Source organism: Myxocyprinus asiaticus, chromosome 50 (genome assembly GCF_019703515.2).
Source record: "Myxocyprinus asiaticus isolate MX2 ecotype Aquarium Trade chromosome 50, UBuf_Myxa_2, whole genome shotgun sequence".
Taxonomy (NCBI): Eukaryota; Metazoa; Chordata; class Actinopteri; order Cypriniformes; family Catostomidae; genus Myxocyprinus; species Myxocyprinus asiaticus.
Window position 1 is genome coordinate 171,523 of NC_059393.1, and position 20,613 is coordinate 192,135.

The 20,613-nt window shown below is 36.9% G+C and overlaps 1 protein-coding gene across 1 annotated transcript in view; it reads left to right on the plus strand.

The window, feature by feature from the left end:
• Window positions 1–1,206: 1,206 nt before the first annotated feature.
• arhgef3 (Rho guanine nucleotide exchange factor (GEF) 3) overlaps window positions 1,207–20,613 on the plus strand; it is a 223,559-nt gene continuing 204,152 nt past the window's right edge. Inside the window, exons 1-2 of the mRNA XM_051694813.1 lie at window positions 1,207–1,318; window positions 18,236–18,375. Coding sequence (XP_051550773.1) covers window positions 18,341–18,375 — 35 coding nt within the window. The 5' untranslated portion in view covers window positions 1,207–1,318; window positions 18,236–18,340. The remainder of the gene's footprint in view (window positions 1,319–18,235; window positions 18,376–20,613) is intronic.

The window sequence follows — 20,613 nt, forward strand, 5'->3', positions numbered from 1 at the left end:
AGCAAGGTGTGGCACTGTCCAAGGTGGTTGGTCCATATGAAATCATCCTGACCACAAATACCACAATAAAGATCACTGAATGTGACACCTGGATTCACGTGTCATTGCAAGCCCCATCAGACTCAATAAAATTCAAAGACTATAAGCCGCCGGTACAGAATGGTACCTGGCAAAGATGGAATGTCTGCGGGGTCTGTGGGGTCGTCAAGATCACCAGCATACATGTGAATGGATGTGGGTCAGAAGATGGTTCAAGTTCTCCATTGGAAAATTTTATTCATTTGTGAATTGCTATCGATAATTGTGTTGCCTTTATTAGATCCAACTGTTATTCTCATTTAGAGTAAAAGAGAAGTGATTGTTCATCGTGACCAAATTCATAAGCTAAATTTGTTTTTTAAGTATGAAAATTACACCGCTAAGAACCATGCTCCACACAAAAATTGTTACGTATGTGCACACATGTACTTCTCAACAGCATATGTTACACCCTGAACTGGTAGACGATTATGAACGGCGATGCCCAGTAAGTTATATACCCGCGCCAGGATCGAAATGTTGATGGCGAATCATTTCAAAAGGAGTAATGAGATGCCCAAATGTAACCATAACGACTAGACCAGGCATCAGTCTAGAGACTCCAGGGGAAAAGAAAGTTTGGCCTCGCTCGGGGAGAAATTCCAAACCTTTTATCATATGCCCGAGGGGATAGAATTCCTGGGAACCCTTTGGGGTTGTCAGAATATCCATAATATAACTTGTGAACCAACCATTGAAATGGGAGACCATCTGGCTAGCGGGGTGAATCAATTAATCAATTATTATTGGTTGTGCGGACAGACATACCCGGTGTTATCAGAATCTTGGAAAGGTGCTTGTGCTTTAGTCAAATTTAGAGCAAGTATTAGAGTGGTGTATATGGAGACAGTGTGAAAGAAACGTGCTTTAGAACAACAGAAAGATGATACTTGGAGGAGACATGATATAGCCGACATCCCATTGGAACATAGCATGATTGATCAATCGTCCCAATTTTGGAAGGCTTTCCTGATCCATAATGCGGTTACCAATTCAATGAACTGAGTTAACAAAATACATTACAAACTGTATTGTTTTGCGAACCACACTCAATTGGCCAAAACCTTTCTGAAAACGGAAATGGGTTACCTCCGACAAATGACTCTTGAAAACCGAATGGTATTAGATGGAATTTTAGCTGAAGGTGTGTGTGTAAAAAAATTGGAAAATAATTTTGCACGTTCGTTCCAGCATACGATGCAGAAGGAAGCAACATAAGGTGTTGGAGAAGATGAAAAAGGTGTGAGATGACTTATGGCAGGATGAACAGGTTAAGAAACCAAATGATTCATGGGAATGGTTAACAAAGTTCTTTCATGAAATGTTTGGTAATGTACTTTGACCGATATTTAAGTATTTGATGCCAGTATTACTAACCTTCTTTATTGCAGGAATTGTAATCATGCGTGCTGCAAAATGTGTTTGTATATGTGTGGGGAAAATGATTAATGAAACCATGAAGAGTAGAGAGGGACAGTATGTTCAGTTAGATCCTATAGCTATGAGGCAACAGAATGATTTTGACAGTTGGATTGATAAGAGAGAGAAGGATGTTGTGTATGATGAAGTGTATGAGATAATGTCTGGAGGGGTAAGAGAGGAAACTGTTTAAGGTTAAGTAATCAATAAATTGACAATTGTGTAATAATGATCGAAGGGGGGGCATTGTGATAGCAATTTTTGGGTTAAATATGAAGGGTAGCTCAAAAAGAGAGCAGAGAACAGTCACTGCTAATGGAATATTTTAAGGGGAACTAAAAACGGGAACCTATAACATTGTTGAACCCCTTTTACTGGAACATGCAGCTAGTTTTAATCAGAATGATCAGAATTAACATCACTTTCTGTGTTGTAACCATATTTCATCATGTTGGTTACTTCCCTAATTGATTAGCTAACCTTATATCCAACCATTACCAAGCACTATAATATCACTAACAACAGTCAAAAACGGCAGAGCAGTCTGTGTTTCCTTAACGTAAATCACTTTCTCACTAATGTCTGCGTATGGACATTAGGTTTCGACGGCAATCCCGAATAGATGAAAACACAATCACATACACATTTGCATGGTAAAGCTACTGGGGCTGGTTGCGTAAGTTACAACTTAACCTAGTTGTGGCGTAAATGGGCACTAAGTCATAATTTACGCACTACTAAATATTTGAGCGTTGCACCATTAAACTTAGGTAGAACACAACCCTACGTATGAACTAAATATTTATGGAAGCCTCCGACCAGGAGTAACGGATGGAATAAAAAAGCAGACTAATATTTTAGGACATCAATGAGCTCATGTTTTGCGTGACAGACTTCAATCCTTTCGACATACAGTATGATGTTGAGATTTAAACTCGTTTACATTTACAAGAGAGAAAATGTTTTACTTTTAAGCAGCTCTTCAGCATGAAACCATTATAAAGGTGCCGTTTTCAGGGTGTGTCGCCCGGTGTCAAGTTTCAAAACATTCAAAATATTTAAAGGACATTAAAATGAATAGATGTCTATTTTTCCAGCCTGTTGTATTAGTATTTATTTATCACCCCTTATTTATTTTAGATACAGTTCCTATATATTATTATTTACACAGGACAAATATACTATTTATCAAATCTACTTTTATTATTTATCATATTTTAATGGGGATACAATTTACTACAGCTGACAGGTACATGAGCAAACAAGGTTTGAACATCAACCGTAACAAGATCAAATTTAAGTTCACGACTTTTTAACACTTCAGTCCACAAATTTGAAGGCTGCTAATAGGATCAAATAAGGTAAATGTCATATTATGCGACTAGGCATAACTTTACTGAGAGCTTACGACCTACTAGTTAAGTCTTGCTTTAAGAACAGGTGGTGCAACCAAATTAAACACTAACTTAGTTACAAACTAACTAGTAGTTACTAAGCCCTTAGTGTGAACTTTACGTCCCAACTTAAGTGAGACCTTATGCAAAGCTGGTGCAACCCAACCCTGGACTCTAGCACTCGCTGCACGTGCCCTGCATGTGTATTGCGTCATTTTTTATATCACCAGAACTTGAATTTGAAAAAGCCTCCGAATTCATGATCTTGAAAAAGACTGGGTGTATTTGATGTTATCGAAAATGTTTGCTGTTAGTTTTAAATATTTGAAAATATTTTGTGTGAATTCGCCTCCAAAAAATTCAGGTTGTGAAATTCAAGTTTTTATTATTCAAGTGGTGGATATCAGGTCGTGAAATTCAGGTCTCAGTATTCAGGTTGTTGAATACAGGTTGAAAAATTCAGGTGGCAAAATCTGAGGATGACATTCAGGAATGCAAGGAAGAGCAAACGATGTAATCCATCTCTCTTTTGGACAATCGCAAAGCGATGGAAACAGCTCAAAAGTCATTTTAAACAACTGTGACAACAACATTGTGAAAAAACAAAAATGTATACTTTAGGGATACTTATGTTTCATTAATGTGTTTTGAAGAAAAGATCAACTTAATCATTAAATTGGATCCTTCACCTAAAAGCAAGTTTAATCAAGAACCTAATTTCATAATCATATGGGCAAATGACATTTACCAGTGGAAACGAATAATCAAACTACCTCATTTTAACTGCAAGTCTGAAAAAACAAAATTGTAGTCGAGAAGTATTAAATAATAAATCTAAAAAGATAAAGATTATATATATATATATATATATATATATATATATATATATATATATATATATATATATATATATATACACTCTCTGCCTTCAGAGAATAACAGTGTGTGTTTAATCATTATTAGCCTACATCCAAGGTAATATGAATCGGGTTGATATCTACCTCTTGTTGTTACTGTAAATAAGTGAAATAATACAGACCTATGGCTGACTGAATCAACAGCCGCCTTTACCCATTTTGTAAGTGTGTTGCATGTCTTGGCTGTTTGATAATATTTATTTTATATTTCACTTTCTCTTGCACATTTGTATTAGTGTTGAATGAAAATATAGTGAACTCTGAATGTACAACACGCATTCTGTTCCTAATTGTTTATATCAATCCGGATTGCTTGAGTTAGCATGCCAACTCTCTTTTTAATATTTTTTTTTTATCAAAATTCTGGATAGTCTAACCTTTATATGTATATTTGTAGACTACAGATGATTGTCTTTCTTATTTATTTTGTTTATTTTCAGGCAGACCACATTACCTTCATGATAATACAAATCTGGGCTCCATCTATATACTTTAGAGAAGTGTTCTGTAATATGTGCATTTGCATTGTACCCCTTACTAAAATTAGACAGCAGTATTCCTTTATAAACTCACAGACATGTGACTAACAGAAATGGAATAATGTGTCCCCCTGGGGGTTGAGGGTCAAAATAAAAAGTAACAGTCAGTATCTGATTTGTCCAGCTGCATTAAGTGCTGCAGTGCATCTCCTCCTCATGGACTGCTCCAAATTTGCCAGTTCTTGCTGTGAGATGTTACCCCACTCTTCCACCAAGGCACTTGCAAGTTCCCGGACATTTCTGGGGGGAATGGCCCTAGCCCTCACCCTCACCCTCCGATCCAACAGGTCCCAGACGTGCTCGATGGGATTGAGATCCGGGCTCTTCGCTGGCCATGGCAGAGCACTGACATTCCTGTCTTGCAGGAAATCATGCACAGAACGAGCAATATGGCTGGTGGCCTTGTCATGCTGGAGGCTCATGTCAGGATGAGCCTGCAGGAAGGGTACCACATGAGGGAGGAGGATGTCTTCCCTGTAACGCACAGCACTGAGATTGCCTGCAATGACAACAAGCTCAGTCTGATGATGCTGTGACACACTGCCCCAGACCAAGACGGACCCTCCACCTCCAAATCGATCCCGCTCCAGAGTACAGGCCTCGGTGTAACGCTCATTCCTTCGACGATAAACGTGAGTCCGACCATCACCCCTAGTGAGACAAACTGCGACTCGTCAGTGAAGAGCACTTTTTGCCAGTCCTGTCTGGTCCAGCGAAGGTGGGTTTGTGCCCATAGGAGACGTTGTTGCCGGTGATGTCTGGTAAGGACCTGCCTTACAACAGGCCTACAAGCCCTCAGTCCAGCCTCTCTCAGCCTATTGCGGACAGTCTGAGCACTGATTGTGCGTTCCTGGTGTAACTCGGGCAGTTGTTGTTGCCATCCTGTACCTGTCCTGCAGGTGTTATATTCAGATGTACTGATCCTGTGCAGGTGTTGCTACACGTGGTCTGCCACTGCAAGGATGATCAGCTGTCCTTGCTGTCTCCCTGTAGCGCTGTCTTAGGAGTTTCACAGTAGGGACATTGCAATTTATTGCCCTGGCCACATTTGCAGTCCTCATGCCTCCATGCAGCATGAATACTAAGGCACGTTCACGCAGATGAGCAGGGACCCTGGGCATCTTTCTTTTGGTGTTTTTCAGTCAGTAGAAAGGTCTATTTAGTGTCCTAAATTTTTATAACTGTGACCTTAATTGCCTACTGTCTGTAAGCTGTGAGTGTCTTAACGACCACAGGTGCATGTTCATTAATTGTTTATGGTTCATTGAACAAGCGTGGAAAACATTGTTTAAACCATTTACAATAAAGATCTGTGAAGTTATTTGGATTTTTACAAAATTATCTTTAAAATACAGTGTCCTGAAAAAGGGACGTTTCTTTTTTGCTGAGTTTAGTTTCTTTTGTTTTGCATGTAATGCATGCGTGAAAGATCAAAAGTGATCATTACATGAGTCATTTCACCTTAAATGTCAGTCTTTTTCTTCCTCACATTTTCTTTTAAGTATTAACACACACACACAAAACATATTAATAACAATACAGAGGCCTATAAAGTATTCTTTGTCATTTCCTGTAGCTATTATTAATCAGGAATTATTATATTAATTTCCTATACACTCAATTCGTGCATATACCAAAATAAATAAAATAATTCACGGTATTGCATGAGCATATTGACCTGTTACATGTGACTGTATGATCACACTGCCTTGTTACCAAAATTCCATTTACTTTCAGACAGTGTGCTGCGCGGGATGCGACAAAAGCCAGCAAAAGTTTTGTTTCTATTAATAAATCTTGAAAAAGTGATACGGTTGTTTACCCAGAGCCAACATTTTATTTTTCTTTAATTAAAGTTTTATCTTTCAGGTGACACGGCTTCATTTCACCCAAGTCAAGCAGCGATAAAGGGGGAGAACAGAGATATAATATATGTTTCTACTTTTTTAGACATTTCAGTTATCTGTGTATCAAATACAGTATACATGTTCATTCGTGTATAGTCATAACACTCAGACTATGGCATGTCATGATTGTAACACATTATAATTATAATAATAAAAGCACTATAATGTCAATATTCAGTATATATGTTACGTGTATATACTAATGTTGGTAAATAAACAACACATAAGATTATGGAGCACAGACTTTATTCACACCGCCAGACTACAATGTAAACATTAGTCATAAACACTGCCTCGGTTGCTTTCGCTTTTCGTGTGTTCTTCATGAGTTAAAAGCAGCTCTTACATTCATACGGACGTGATCATCATAGACGTTTTGTAATTAATCAGACCACAGAACAACACAAAAACATTTGAAACTTCTGAATGAGAGATGTTTACGGTGATGTACCGCTGAGATTGGCCGGTGTTACGGATCAACTGGGTATCTGGGCATGTATGCCTGCATGTGAATAATTTGAATGGCCTTTTCAGCAGATTCGTTCAATGTGAATTGTCAAGGAGCAAAGAAAAGACGTTTTGCACATTATTAAAAATTTAGGCTATATATATTTACTGCTATATATGTATAATATACTGTATATATTCATTAATTCACTTAAAATGACTTTTGAGCTGTTTCCATCGCTTTGCGATTGTCCAAGAGGTAGAGATGGATTACATCGACTGCTCTTCCTTGCATTCCCAGATGTCATCCTCGAATTTTGCCGCATTAATTTTTCAATCCGTATTCAACAACCTGAATATTGAGACCTGAATTTCACGACCTAAAATCCACCACTTGAATAATAAAAACTTGAATTTCACAACATGATTTTTTTTTTTTAGGTGAATTCACACAAAATATTTTCAAATATTTAAAATTAACAGCTAATATTTTTGATGACATCAAATTACACCCAGCCTTTTTTCAAGATCATGAATTCAAATTCAAGCTCTAGTGATATAAAAATGACGCCATACGTGTGTGTATGTGTGTGAAAGAGAGAGACTGTGGGGATGGGGGCGTGGTCGTGTGTCTGTCTGCAGGAGAGAGGGAGTGGTGTGGCTCATCAAGCTGGTTGACTTAACCATTACACTGATAGCGGAGAGGCTCCTTAAAACATCTGAGCACGCCAGAGAAGGGAGAGCGAGAACCAGTGGAGTGTACAGCGTTGGCGTCTGTTGATATTGAGTGTTTATTCTACTGAGTGTTGAGAAGACGTTTGTTTATTTGAGATTGTTATTGGACTGCGTAAAAGCACAGAAAGAGTGCATACGATGTACACAGAGGCAAAGGAAATAAAAGCCTATCTGAAGCGTGTCAGTGTCAGTATAGTCTCCTCATTTCCACACACGAACTCTGACATGTCACACTGTTGCTGAAACCCGGAATTTGAGGAGATGAGGAGCAGTGACACGCTTCAGGTAGGCTTTTATTTCCTTTGCCTCTGTGCACAGCGTGTGCACTATTTTTGTGCTTTTACTCAGTCCAATAACACTATCAAAATAAACAAACTTCACCACACTCAGTAGAAAAAAAAAATAAAAAACTCAATATCAACACAGGCCTACACTTGAATAATTCTTGAATAATCTCTATTATCATGTCTTGTTTCTGACTTCTGCTCATTCAGACTTATAAGAGCTGAACTAGAATCTAAGCATATTATTGCCTTAGATATTTTAACTTCACTAATCCACTTTATTGCCATAATTATTGCAAACATCTCTCCAGTATACACTGATAGGTAATCTGAAATCCTGTTATTCTTATACACTTTTAACTTTGGAATTATGAATGCAGCACCCACATGACCTGTTTTTGGATCTTTTGAAGCATCTGTGTAAATGTGCATATAATCCTCATATCTTGACCCCACATACTCCCTTACATCATATACCTCAGCTTCATATGGACCTTCCTTTTGCCTTCTTTCTAATAAATTTAGATCAACTTCTGATTGTGACATAACCCACAATGGCACTGGAGATAAAGGAATTATTGGAGCATATCTAAATTCTTCCAGTCTCATACCTTTTACTAATTTCCCCACACTCCAACAAAACTATTGCACTCTTTCTTCTCATATTCCCAACTAGGCATCAATACCTTTTTTGTAGGGTGATTCACACTCTGACCTCTTAGATTTACCCAATAACACGCCATTAATTGTTGTCTTCTTATCTGCAAAGGCATTTCACTCATCTCTACTTGAAGAGCTGAAACTGGAAAAGTCAAATATGCTCTGCAACAAATTCTTAGGGCTTGAGACTGAATTCTCATTACATTCATTACTTGCTTACATATTCCCACCATCTTTTATATATGCTCTCTCCAGGTTAATCTGCTATCAAACCATATTCCTAGAAATCTTATTATATTTACATGTTCCAGTTCTTGTTTATATAATTTTAATTTAACATCCACCTTCTTCTTCATATTTGTAAAAAGTATTTTTGTCTTTTCCACTGAAAACTTGAATCCATTTTCCCCTGACCACTTTTCTACTTAATTTAACGCACATTGCATTTTCTTTATATTATATTCTATATTTTTTCCTTTAAACCAGAGAGCCCCATCATCAGCAAACAATGATTTCCCCATACTTGTATGTATCCTTGAGAAAACATCATTAATCATGATGTTAAATAAAAGTGGACTTATTACACTGCCCTGGGGTGTTCCATTATCAATCACACCACTAGAGGATATAGCTCCGCCAACCTTCACCCTAATTCTTCTCCCGATTAAAAACTCTTTTATAACCCAGTTATACATTCTTCCTTTTATATTAATCTTTCCTAGCTTTATTAATAATCCCTCCTTCCACAACATATCATATGCCTTTTCTATATCGAAGAAGAGAGCGATGACACTTTCCTTATTTATAAATGACTTCCTTATATCAGCTTCTAAAGATACTATTGGATCCAAAGTCCCTCTTCCACACTTAAACCCACTTTGATAAGGAGAGCTCCCTTTTTCCAAATGATATGTCAATCTATCAGTTATCATTCTCTCCATTACCTTGCATAAATGAAAGGTTAAAGCTATTGGACGATAATTTAAAGGATTACTTGGATCTTTCCCTGGCTTTTTAATGGGTATAATTAATGCTTCCTTCCAACTTTGAGGAAGAATACCTTCTATCCATATTCTATTATAAAATGCTAAAATCGCCTTTATTGAAACTTCACTAAATTACTTTATCATACAATAACTAACTCCATCCAAACCTGGAGTAGATTGTTTCATTCTTCTCACTGCCCTCTTTAATTCACTCATAGAGAATGGGACATCCAACAGATGATTAACGGTCTCTTTTTTCCCCATTAAATCTGGATACTCTTTCAGCACATCCTCTCTTATTTTCTTGCTCTGCTCAGTCAAATTTTCTGAACTATTTACTTTAATAAACGCCTTTAGAAACATTTCCACTTTCTCTCCATCCTCCAAAGCTGTTTCTCCATTCATGCTTAAAACTGGATATCCATTATTCTTTTGAATTCCCTTCATTTTCTTAATCATGCCCCACACCTCCTCTACTGATGTATTCTTCCGAATTTCGCTACAATATGACATCCAATACACCTTCTTGGCTTTCCATACTGTCCTTCTAACTACTGCTTGTGCTTGTTTATACTCTATCAAATCTTGAAAATTATGTGATTTCCTGACTCTCCTAAATGCTTTCCTTTTCCTTCTTATAGCACATGCACACTCTTCATTCCACCAGGGAACTATCTTAATATTTCTACCCCCTTTCCTTTTTGGTATATACTTATTTGCTGCTATTTGAATTGTTTGTACTATTTCTCTGCAGATCATCTCTACCGATCTATCTGTTTCTATTATAATGTTCTTTAATCCTTCTTCACACAAACTCATAAATTCTTCCCAACTCCCTTTATCATACCTCCATTTACCCATATTTCCTTGATTCACATCACTTCTTCCTGTATTTACTCTTACTGATGTTAATATTGGATAGTGATCACTTCCTATAGTGTCTTGTCGCATTATTTCTCATTCAGTACTCCCTGCAATTGAGTCAGATATCAATGTTAAATCTAATACAGATTATTTTCCTGTATCCACATTTACCGTTGTATAACCCCCATCATTCAAACACACCAAGTTCCTAATTTCCATCAGATCTTCCACCAGTCCATTACCATCTGTCACTAAACCTCCCCATAACGTACTCTGTGCATTGAAGTCCCTGAACCAAATCACCCTATCTCCTTTTTGGCCCTCTATTTGTTCTAACTCATTCAACATTAATTTCTTACAAGGATTATAAAAGTGTATTATTACATAGTTTATTCCACTCACCCACACCTCCACTACCACATACTCTTTTGTTATACCTTTACCTAATGTTCTATAATGTAGACCTTCTTTGATCAGAGTAATACACCCTCCACCATTACCTACCCACAATCTCTTCTCTCACTCACATAACCTTTTATAACAAAATCAAATTTGGGTTTAAGCCACGTCTCTTGTACACATATCAGATCAGGCTTAATTTCCATCTCATTAATAATGCTTTTAAACTCTAATCCATTAGCCACAAGACTTCTCGCATTCCACTGTAATATTAAAATCATCACTTCTATCCAAACCAAGCTTCCTGACTTGACTGTGTCTCAGTCACCAGCTCATCCCTAATCATTACCTATGATATACCATTTACTCCTAAGAATCTCTCTGCTGCCCTGACTATAATTTGAATCTTAATTGTCTTCTTGTCTGTTTGCGCAGTACAATTAATTACTTCAGCTATGAACAGCAAGAAATGTACTTTATTCACAATCATCGTATACTCTGTGGTCCTACCCTCCATCTCTGAATTTAACTCATTCCTCCCCTCCATTTGCACGTCTCTCTCTTTTCCTTTCTCTTTATTCTTTGCATCAACCATTTTTACTGCTTCTGCATATGTCTAGTTCTCTTTCTGGCCTGCTCATATGTTTTAAGGAGTCTCTCCACTATCACTGTAATGAGAAACAGCTGTTAGAAATTATGTCAACCAGCTTGTTGAGCTACACCACACCCTCTCTCCTGCAGACAGACACATGACACACTGTACATAACCGATTTGCCACTGTACATAAACGATTTGTATTTAGATTTGCACTACGTATGTGTATGTATGTGTGTATGCATGTATGTATATGTATTCATATGTGTATATGTATGTGTGTATATATATATATATATATATATATACAGGTGCATCTCAATAAATTAGAATGTCGTGGAAAAGTTCATTTATTTCAGTAATTCAACTCAAATTGTGAAACTCATGTATTAAATAAATTCAGTGCACACAGACTGAAGTAGTTTAAGTCTTTGGTTCTTTTAATTTTGATGATTTTGGCTCACATTTAACAAAAACCCACCAATTCACTATCTCAACAAATTAGAATACATCATAAGACCAATAAAAAAATCATTTTTAGTGAATTGTTGGCCTTCTGGAAAGTATGTTCATTTACTGTATATGTACTCAATACTTGGTAGGGGCTCCTTTTGCTTTAATTACTGCCTCAATTCGGCGTGGCATGGAGGTGATCAGTTTGTGGCACTGCTGAGGTGGTATGGAAGCCCAGGTTTCTTTGACAGTGGCCTTCAGCTCATCTGCATTTTTTGGTCTCTTGTTTCTCATTTTCCTCTTGACAATACCCCATAGATTCTCTATGGGGTTCAGGTCTGGTGAGTTTGCTGGCCAGTCAAGCACACCAACACCATGGTCATTTAACCAACTTTTGGTGCTTTTGGCAGTGTGGGCAGGTGCCAAATCCTGCTGGAAAATGAAATCAGCATCTTTAAAAAGCTGGTCAGCAGAAGGAAGCATGAAGTGCTCCAAAATTTCTTGGTAAACAGGTGCAGTGACTTTGGTTTTTCAAAAAACACAATGGACCAACACCAGCAGATGACATTGCACCCCAAATCATCACAGACTGTGGAAACTTAACACTGGACTTTTCCACGACATTCTAATTTATTGAGATGCACCTGTATATATATATATATATATATATATATATGTGTGTGTGTGTGTGTGTGTGAATGTATATGTATGTATGTATGTGTATATACTGCATATATATATATATATATATATATATATATATATATATATATAGTCTATTGTGTATTCTATATATATACTTTTTTCTTTTCAATATTTATCTATTTTTTATAAAATTTTAATTATTTTTTATAAGTCTTGTTGCTGTTTATGTATTGTTGTGTACTGGAAGCTCCTGTCACCAAGACAAATTCCTTGTATGTGTAAGCATACTTGGCAATAAAGCTCATTCTGACCACGCCCCCATCACAACAGAGACACTGACATACAGCGCGCGCACACACACACACACACACACACACACACACACACACACACACACACACACACACACAGTGGCAGATGCTTTTATGTTATTACAGGGACAATCCCCCTGGAGCAACCTGGAGTTAAGTGCCTTGCACAAGGACACAGTGGTGGTGGCTGTGGGGATTGAACCAGAAATCTTCTGATTACCAGTTATGTGCTTTAGCCCACTACACCACCACCACTTCAGTGTTTGAGTTGCCACATTTGAGTGATTTTTAGAACAAAGTGTTCAATTTACCCAATTTTTAAAATAAAAAATAACTAATTCTCTCCACAAATGTCATGTCAAAAATATTCACCCCCCCCCCAAATCAGTCATTTGTGGAGCATCCTTTATCCTTAATAACAGCAAATAAATGTTTCAGGTAAGTGTTCTCAGGCTTCAGACACCTCTCTATTAGATTTTTTACACATTTCTCATGAGCAAAAGCTTCCAGCTCATTGACATTCTTTGGTTTCTGTGCTGCCACTGCTTCCTTGAAATCCCAACAAAGGTTTGCAATGGGATTTTAATGATGGACTGAAAGGGCCATTTAAGGACATTCCACTACCTATCCCTGAACCAGATTTTGGACAACTTGGATGTATCCTTGGTGTTATTGTCTTGCTGGAAAGTCCAGTGATCACGAGCTTCAATTTACACACTGAAGGCATCACATTTTTCATGCCAAAATGGCCTGATACCTGAAAGAATCCATGGTGTCAGTCACATAGTCAGGATAGCTGTTTCCTGCAGCCGCAAAACACCCCCATAACAGGACTGACCCACCTCCATGCTTGACTGTGGGGATGGTGTCGTTCTTGTCATCACCTTGTCATCTTACTCCAGACGTACTGCTGACCCATGGGTCTAAAACTCATTTTCAGTTTAGTGTCATACGTCTATAAAACCTTCTTCCAGGACCTATTACTCCTTGAATATTCAAGTCAACATTTCCCTTGGTGATGTTCTGCTTTCTTCCACACCCCAAGAAGGTTGCTGTTGTACCATATTTAAAAAATGTATGAATGGTGCTGCCAACTTTGTCTATTGGAAATTGAAGTGCCTTGGAAATGTACTTTTAGCCACGATCTTTCTTTGTGTAATGAAATAATCTCCTCTATTAGCTTTTGAGACATCTTATTTTTAATTGCATTTTTTGCATAGAAATACATTTTTGCTTACAACGCTAAACTTAAATTTTAAAACTTTAAATAAGTGCCATTGCAGATGATGACTTAATTTTGTTTTAAAACAATTGTGTAGCCTTACATATTTAAGAAACAGCTACATGCAATAGGGGTTGAACAATTATGACATGGCTGTATTTTGAAAAAAATCCTGCTATTTACAAATATTAGGTTATATATTCACACTATGACTTTGAATGTGTCACTCAACTGATATAGATTTAAAGTTTAAAAATTCTGGGTCATCAGAAAAACGTACCTTTATAAATCCTTATTGTCTTGTCGAATAATTTCGATCGCAATTGTATTACATCTGGTTGGACTCGAAATGTTTCAGCATTGGCAGCTTTTGTGGGGGCTTATTGTTGTGACATTCATTTTACAGTAGTTACAGTATAAGCCACCTGTAGTTGTTATAACACCCTATAACAGCACATATTCATCCAGACCCTTAGCTGCTCGCCATCACCACTAACGTTAGTCTAGCTGATAACAACAACTAAGCGGAAGTGTGGAGCATCCAAGAGGAAGTCTCTCGCCGTAATGGCGCCACCCATGGAAAAGTCAGGAAAAAGGTGGATATGAGGAGTGATAATCAAAATACTTTTTGAATGTAACTGTATTCTAATTACCAATTATTTAAATTGTAACTGTAGTGGAATACAGTTACTTATATTTTGTATTTTAAATACGTAATCCCGTTACATGTATTCTGTTACTCCTCAACCCTGTCTTTAATTCATCATTTTAAAATCAACACAGCTAAAAATATTAAACGTACTAGTTTGTTGTTGGATGACTAGTGGAGCATCCTGTCCCATTTGTATGATGTGTGCCTTTCTAGAACTGTGTGCTTGTTTTACATCAAACTTCAGTCAGTCATTTAAATGCTGCCAAACAGCCAATTTAAAGCACTTTGTTTGATGGATATGAATCTGGTAGATCAAATTCCTGTGTTATATTTTGGAATTCGTGTTTAAGCTTCAGTTTCACGTGAATTGAAAGTTCACGTTCAGTTTGTGACACCTGGACATTAAAACACCATGTGTCCACTGTCCGTAACCATTTAGGCTTACAACCGTTTCCCCATTTAGGCTTGCAAAATCTTATGAATAACTCTTTTATATTAGATATTCATACATTATATATAATATTTTTGCCATGTGTAAATAAAGCTTTTTAAAATGTTTAAAAATTAAAACAATTTTATTTGTAAAAATTTAAATACCTTTTTTAAACGTGGATTCTAAATTCTTACGGTTAAATTGACCGTGATATTTTTAATCGCGGTTAATAGTAAAACATACTATTAAATATTTATACACTGTATCATATCAAACATTCAGAAAAAGCATCAGGGTTAATGTTTCAGAAAACAAATGTACCCTTTCAGAAAATTACAATTCTTACCTGCTCATCTGAAATGCCTGTCTGCTTTCCTCACCATGAAACTATGGACACATCTACATCTTCAATGACTCCACATATATTTATGTTTCCATATATTTCATGTTTTCTAAATTCATACGAAAGTTTTGTGTGGATAACAGACCTACAGACCGAAATTGCATGTTGTCAGCCACAGACTGTCTTGTGAGTTTTATTCCAGCAGGGGGCACTTGACCCTTCAAAACCAAATTCTCCATTAATCCGCATTTAAATCTAATGGCACTTTTCCACTGCAGTTTAGTGCCGCCTCAACGTGGGTGGGATTATAGGCTGATCGTCATAGTTGCGCCACCTCTACTGCCGTGAAATCATCTTAAACGCGACACAAATATTACTTACCATAAACAATAACATGACCACTAGCTGTTAGCTACTAGCTCATTGTGCTGCATAAAGCAGTTGTTGCATGGTGATTTTACACAAGTGTAACAGTTAAATTGGCCTGGTTGTTTTAGAAGCAAGCTTTCCAGTAGCTGGTCAACTAAATAAAGTGAAACTTTCAAGCACAATATAGAGTTAACGTAACAAAAAGTACCATCCTCCATCGTGGACTCCAGCAATGCCCAGTCCAGTGCACTTTCCCTCCCATTGCTCGCCAGTCTATTGCCATAGATAGCGTCCATTTGGTCGAACCACTTCCACTTTCTTCTGTTTGAACCATTCCGGATGTTGTGGTCCTTGATGGTTCTGTAGTCACTTTTAAGTTTTTTTAACTTTTCCCTACACTGTTGGTAGGTCCGGTGGTAGCCGTGTGCGGCCAACAGCTGAGACACTTCCTGAAAGACTTTTTCATTTCACGTCGTTTTGTTCGTCACTAACGAGAGCAACGTCTGCACCTCGTTTATTGACCACGGTGTGGTTTTGCGCGCAGCCATTTCTTTTTACAATTCGAAAGTCGCGTGAACAAATGATATTGCTGTCGCTGTTGCTAACTTTAAAACTAGCGGGTTAATGTCCCGTGTCGCAAATCCAGTGACGCTGGTAGTGACGATTCTCTCTGACCAATCAGTGATCTGCAGTGTTTTGACATCACATTTAGTATCGGCTCAGCTTGCTTGGAACCTCGACCGAGGTGGTACTAAAAAAAGTATCAGGTACCAGGTACTATCCACATTGGAAAACCCCCAAAAAGCGAGCAGAGTCGATTCGAGTTGAGCTGTACCGTGCAGTGGAAAAGCCCCATAAGAACGCTTTATATCCATTTGGAGACATTTTACTCTGGATAGTTTTTTTTTAATAAAAACTGATAATTGCAAGGATTCATACCTGTGAATGAAAACCCACCTCAGCATTATTTATAAAAGCATTTAAAAAAAATCCTCATTAATCCGAGTAATAATAAATGACTGTGAGTTCATGCATCCTGGCCAGTGCTGAGAAAAGTTACAGGTACCACATGACAGCGCCCCTTAGCTGGGTGATACCAACTCGTACAACGGAGGGGGGACTTCAGTTTTTTGTCTCAATATGACAGACTCACAGCCACACAATTGCAAGGTTGTCATAATCTCATACAAAAATCTCATACAAAATTATTTTCAGCGTTGATAAAAAAAGTATATAAACAAGGACACCGTTTCACAGCCCGCTTTGGCATATCGCGGCCCCTTTTGCGGCCAACCCACCGGGAAAAGTCCCGTTTCTCCAGGTGGCCAGTCAGCCTCTGCTTTGGAGCCTCCATCTCTCCCCGAGCCCTAGTACAGCAGCACACCCTGCACTGCCGGTAGTTACGCTACTGTGCCTGACAACATCAGTTACTGTAACGAAAGTTACCTAAAGTACCTACTTCAGCTCAGCAAGCTAGCTAGCTAACTAATTTTTTTTTTTTGCTTTTTTATATTAATGCCAATAACAGTCTGAATACTTACAGCAGTTGCATGATGCCAAAAAAAAATAAAATAAAATAAAATAAAATAAAATAAAAAGGCATAAAATAAAATACAACGGCCAGAGGGAAACAACTAAGTGGTTATATATCAACAGTATTCATTGAAAAAAAAAAAAAAAATGCTGTTATTTTTTTTTTTATTATTTGAAAATGTATCATAAGATACACCAAAACAGAGTGGGAGGAGTGGATTCTTGCCTAAAAATGTACACTTATAAATGAAAACGTATCCAAAAAATAATAAATAAATGGACAATATATTGAATATGAGTTTTTGTTATTACAATAAAAACATTATATCAAAAACATTAATACATATATCAGATCCCAATTTTTTCCTGAAAGTATATTTGCTCAAACACATAAAAAAAGATGTTTCATCATCTCATCTTTACAAAAAGTAAAAATTTTCTTAATTTTGTCAATATATTGACACAAAAATTTTTTGTGACGCGAATATCAAGGTCCTCATGTCTGTGATGTCTTAATACTACCACGAGATGGCGGTACAGTCGCAGTTTTCTGTGAGGTCAAATTGTGTTGAAAATGCAGCCAGTTCTGTTCTGTGAGAAAAAGATACAGAGACGAGACGAGTAAAACCATGTGTCCCCTACAAAAACTTACCAAGGTCATAGTTTCCGCCAGCAATAAAATCATTAATATGGGATCTCCTTTAAATGTTGCACGAACTAGTGTTTCGTTTCATACATGCAATAAAATGTGAGCAGATTGGGTTATTGATCTATAATAATCCATGTGCTGACAGGACTGTGTTTGGGACAGATCGTGAGAGAGTGGCTAGTTAGTACAGTTCAGTCCCGTCCTGGATGGTCTGTCATCGGTAAACCGCTCCCATCCGACTGAGAGGAGGAGTGTGTGGCATTAAAGCGTGTGAACATCAATAGAAACGGGGGAAACATAGCTACAGACATAACATTCAGATGAAAGTCAGTTCTGTGGGGCTATTTCAGATAAAACTTTTGACACCTTTTTTTTTTTTTTTTTTTTTTTTTTTTTTTTAGCTATTTCGCCGAGCACGCGTCTGTTTGTTTCGTAATCACATGTATTGATCTCCTGGACTGATCACTGACCAATGGTGTGAACTGCTCTGGGTATCAACAGATTCAATGCAAACTGTTGTCGGAGCTGATGAAGTTTCAGGGTGAGTACAAACTTATTTTCATTATCAAACAATAGAACTTGAATAGTCCATAATTAATAGTAGAAAATTTACATACACGTACAGTTCTTGCACTGTAACGGCAGTGATGGCTCATATAATGTTGATAGATACAAACTACCAGACAAAAGTTTAGATACTAGTCTCGACTTTATGTTTCTCATATTGTAAACCCTTTGGATTGGGAGGGTGCAGAGCTAATAAAAATAAATAATAATAATAATAAAACTAAAACAACAACAACAACAACAACAACAACAACAAAAAAAAAAAAAAAAAAAAAAAAATAGTTAAGATTTGTTTAAAGGAATAGTTCCTCCGAAAAATGAAATGAACAATGAATGAACAAATTATGTGGAACATAAAGGAGATGTTTTAATGAATATCGTGCACCATCTTTTCAATACAATGGCAGTGGACAATGCCTCGCAAATGTATCATAAAAGTAGCCATGCTGCTTGTACATCATATTCTAGTCAAAGTCATTTTTATTTGTATATTGCCTTTCACAACACACATCGTTTCAAAACAGCTTTATAGAAAATCATGCATTAACAAAAAATGAAACTGTAACATCTATAAAGTTTTAGAGTCATCATTGTGTAGTTTGATAAAATACAATTGTGTTTAAAAAAAGTAATTAATTAATAATTGTATTTAGAACCCCTGTGAGCAAGCTGAAGGCGACTATGGCAAGAAACACAAAACTCTTCTCCATGGTTAATGGAGAAAAATAACCTCAGGAGAAACCAGGCTCACTGTGGGGCCAGGTACCCTCTGGCTAACATCATGAATACAATGCCAATATTACTTAATTATGTATAGTGCAAGTCATGTTTTAAAATTATTAAACTATAAATAAGTGTTAAGTGTCAGTGTTTAAACAAAGATTTTGTAAGAACTGTAAGATTAATGACTAATGTCTTTTAAATTAATCCTGGATTAACTGCAGAAGTTCACATTGATGCATTGTCCTTGTTAGTTGGCTGATGAATGCTTTTGTTGGCAATTAATTGATAGTCTATGTATTCCATTTTAAGAGTGTAGTCCATCATTAGACCGAGGTGATACAGGCTGAGATCAGTGAGGTGCATTGCATTTCAACCGGCCGGTAATTTCGGTGAGGTCTATCCTAAAATTTGTATAATGAAGAATGAGTTGGTTGGATGACCCTTAAACAATATGTAAAAAATAAATAATACAATTCACTACAATTATTTGAAATCTGAAGCTATCCATTGACAAGTCTGTTGGTAGATTTTGGAACTGACCTACTCCTGTTAAATGGTCATACAGACATGGTTATTGAGGTCATAGCTGGATGGCAACTCTAATTCTGTGAAAATTCTTACACATGCACTTTTGCTGCTACCATGGTTCGGTTAGGGTTAGGGTAAGTTATGAAATGAACGGTAAATAATTATGTTGTTGTGGGAGAGAGTTTGAATGCAAATGTGAATCTCACAAGTTTCAATATGTGGGTTTACCATTGATCCACAACCTGTTATCGCAAGGTGTGATAATCTCAGAATATATGATACAGTATGTACTGACTGCTAAAATATCTGGCTTTTTGGTGCTTAAAATAAATAATAGTTCAGAGTATGTTGCCAGGTTCAATACAAGTAAAGCTCTGTTAACAGCATTTGTGGCATAATTTTGAATTCCATTAAAATTTATTTTGATTAGTCCCTTGTTTATTAAAAAAAAAGAGGTTACAGTAACACACTTTCTCTGTTGTTTTCCCTGTATTTAGCCCTGTCATCTGTTTCCCCCTGGACTACACTTCCCATAATTCCCTGCTCTGATCACCTCCAGCTGTTCCCCATTGTTTCTCACCTGTGTTTCATTTACCTCCTTATCCATGTGTGTTCTACCCTTGTCAGTTGTTAATGTTTCTGTCTAGTTCATGCTCCGGTTCTAGTCCTGTTTGTTTACCTTTTGTTTCGCTTCCTGGTTTCCTGTCTTGCCTTGTTTCAGCGTTAACTTGCTTTGTATTTTTTTTTATTATTATTAAAGAAAGATGCATTTAGATACTGCTCTTTTGACCTCCCTGAATGGGGCCAGTCCATGAATATTAAAATACACACCAATGTATTTCATATGTATAGCCACAAATTGATCCTTATAAAAGAATGATTCAAGAAATACCTCCCAAATATGAGTCTCAAAGGCACAAAAGAGCTTAATATTTTTGGATCTTTATGCCTATATATGGTA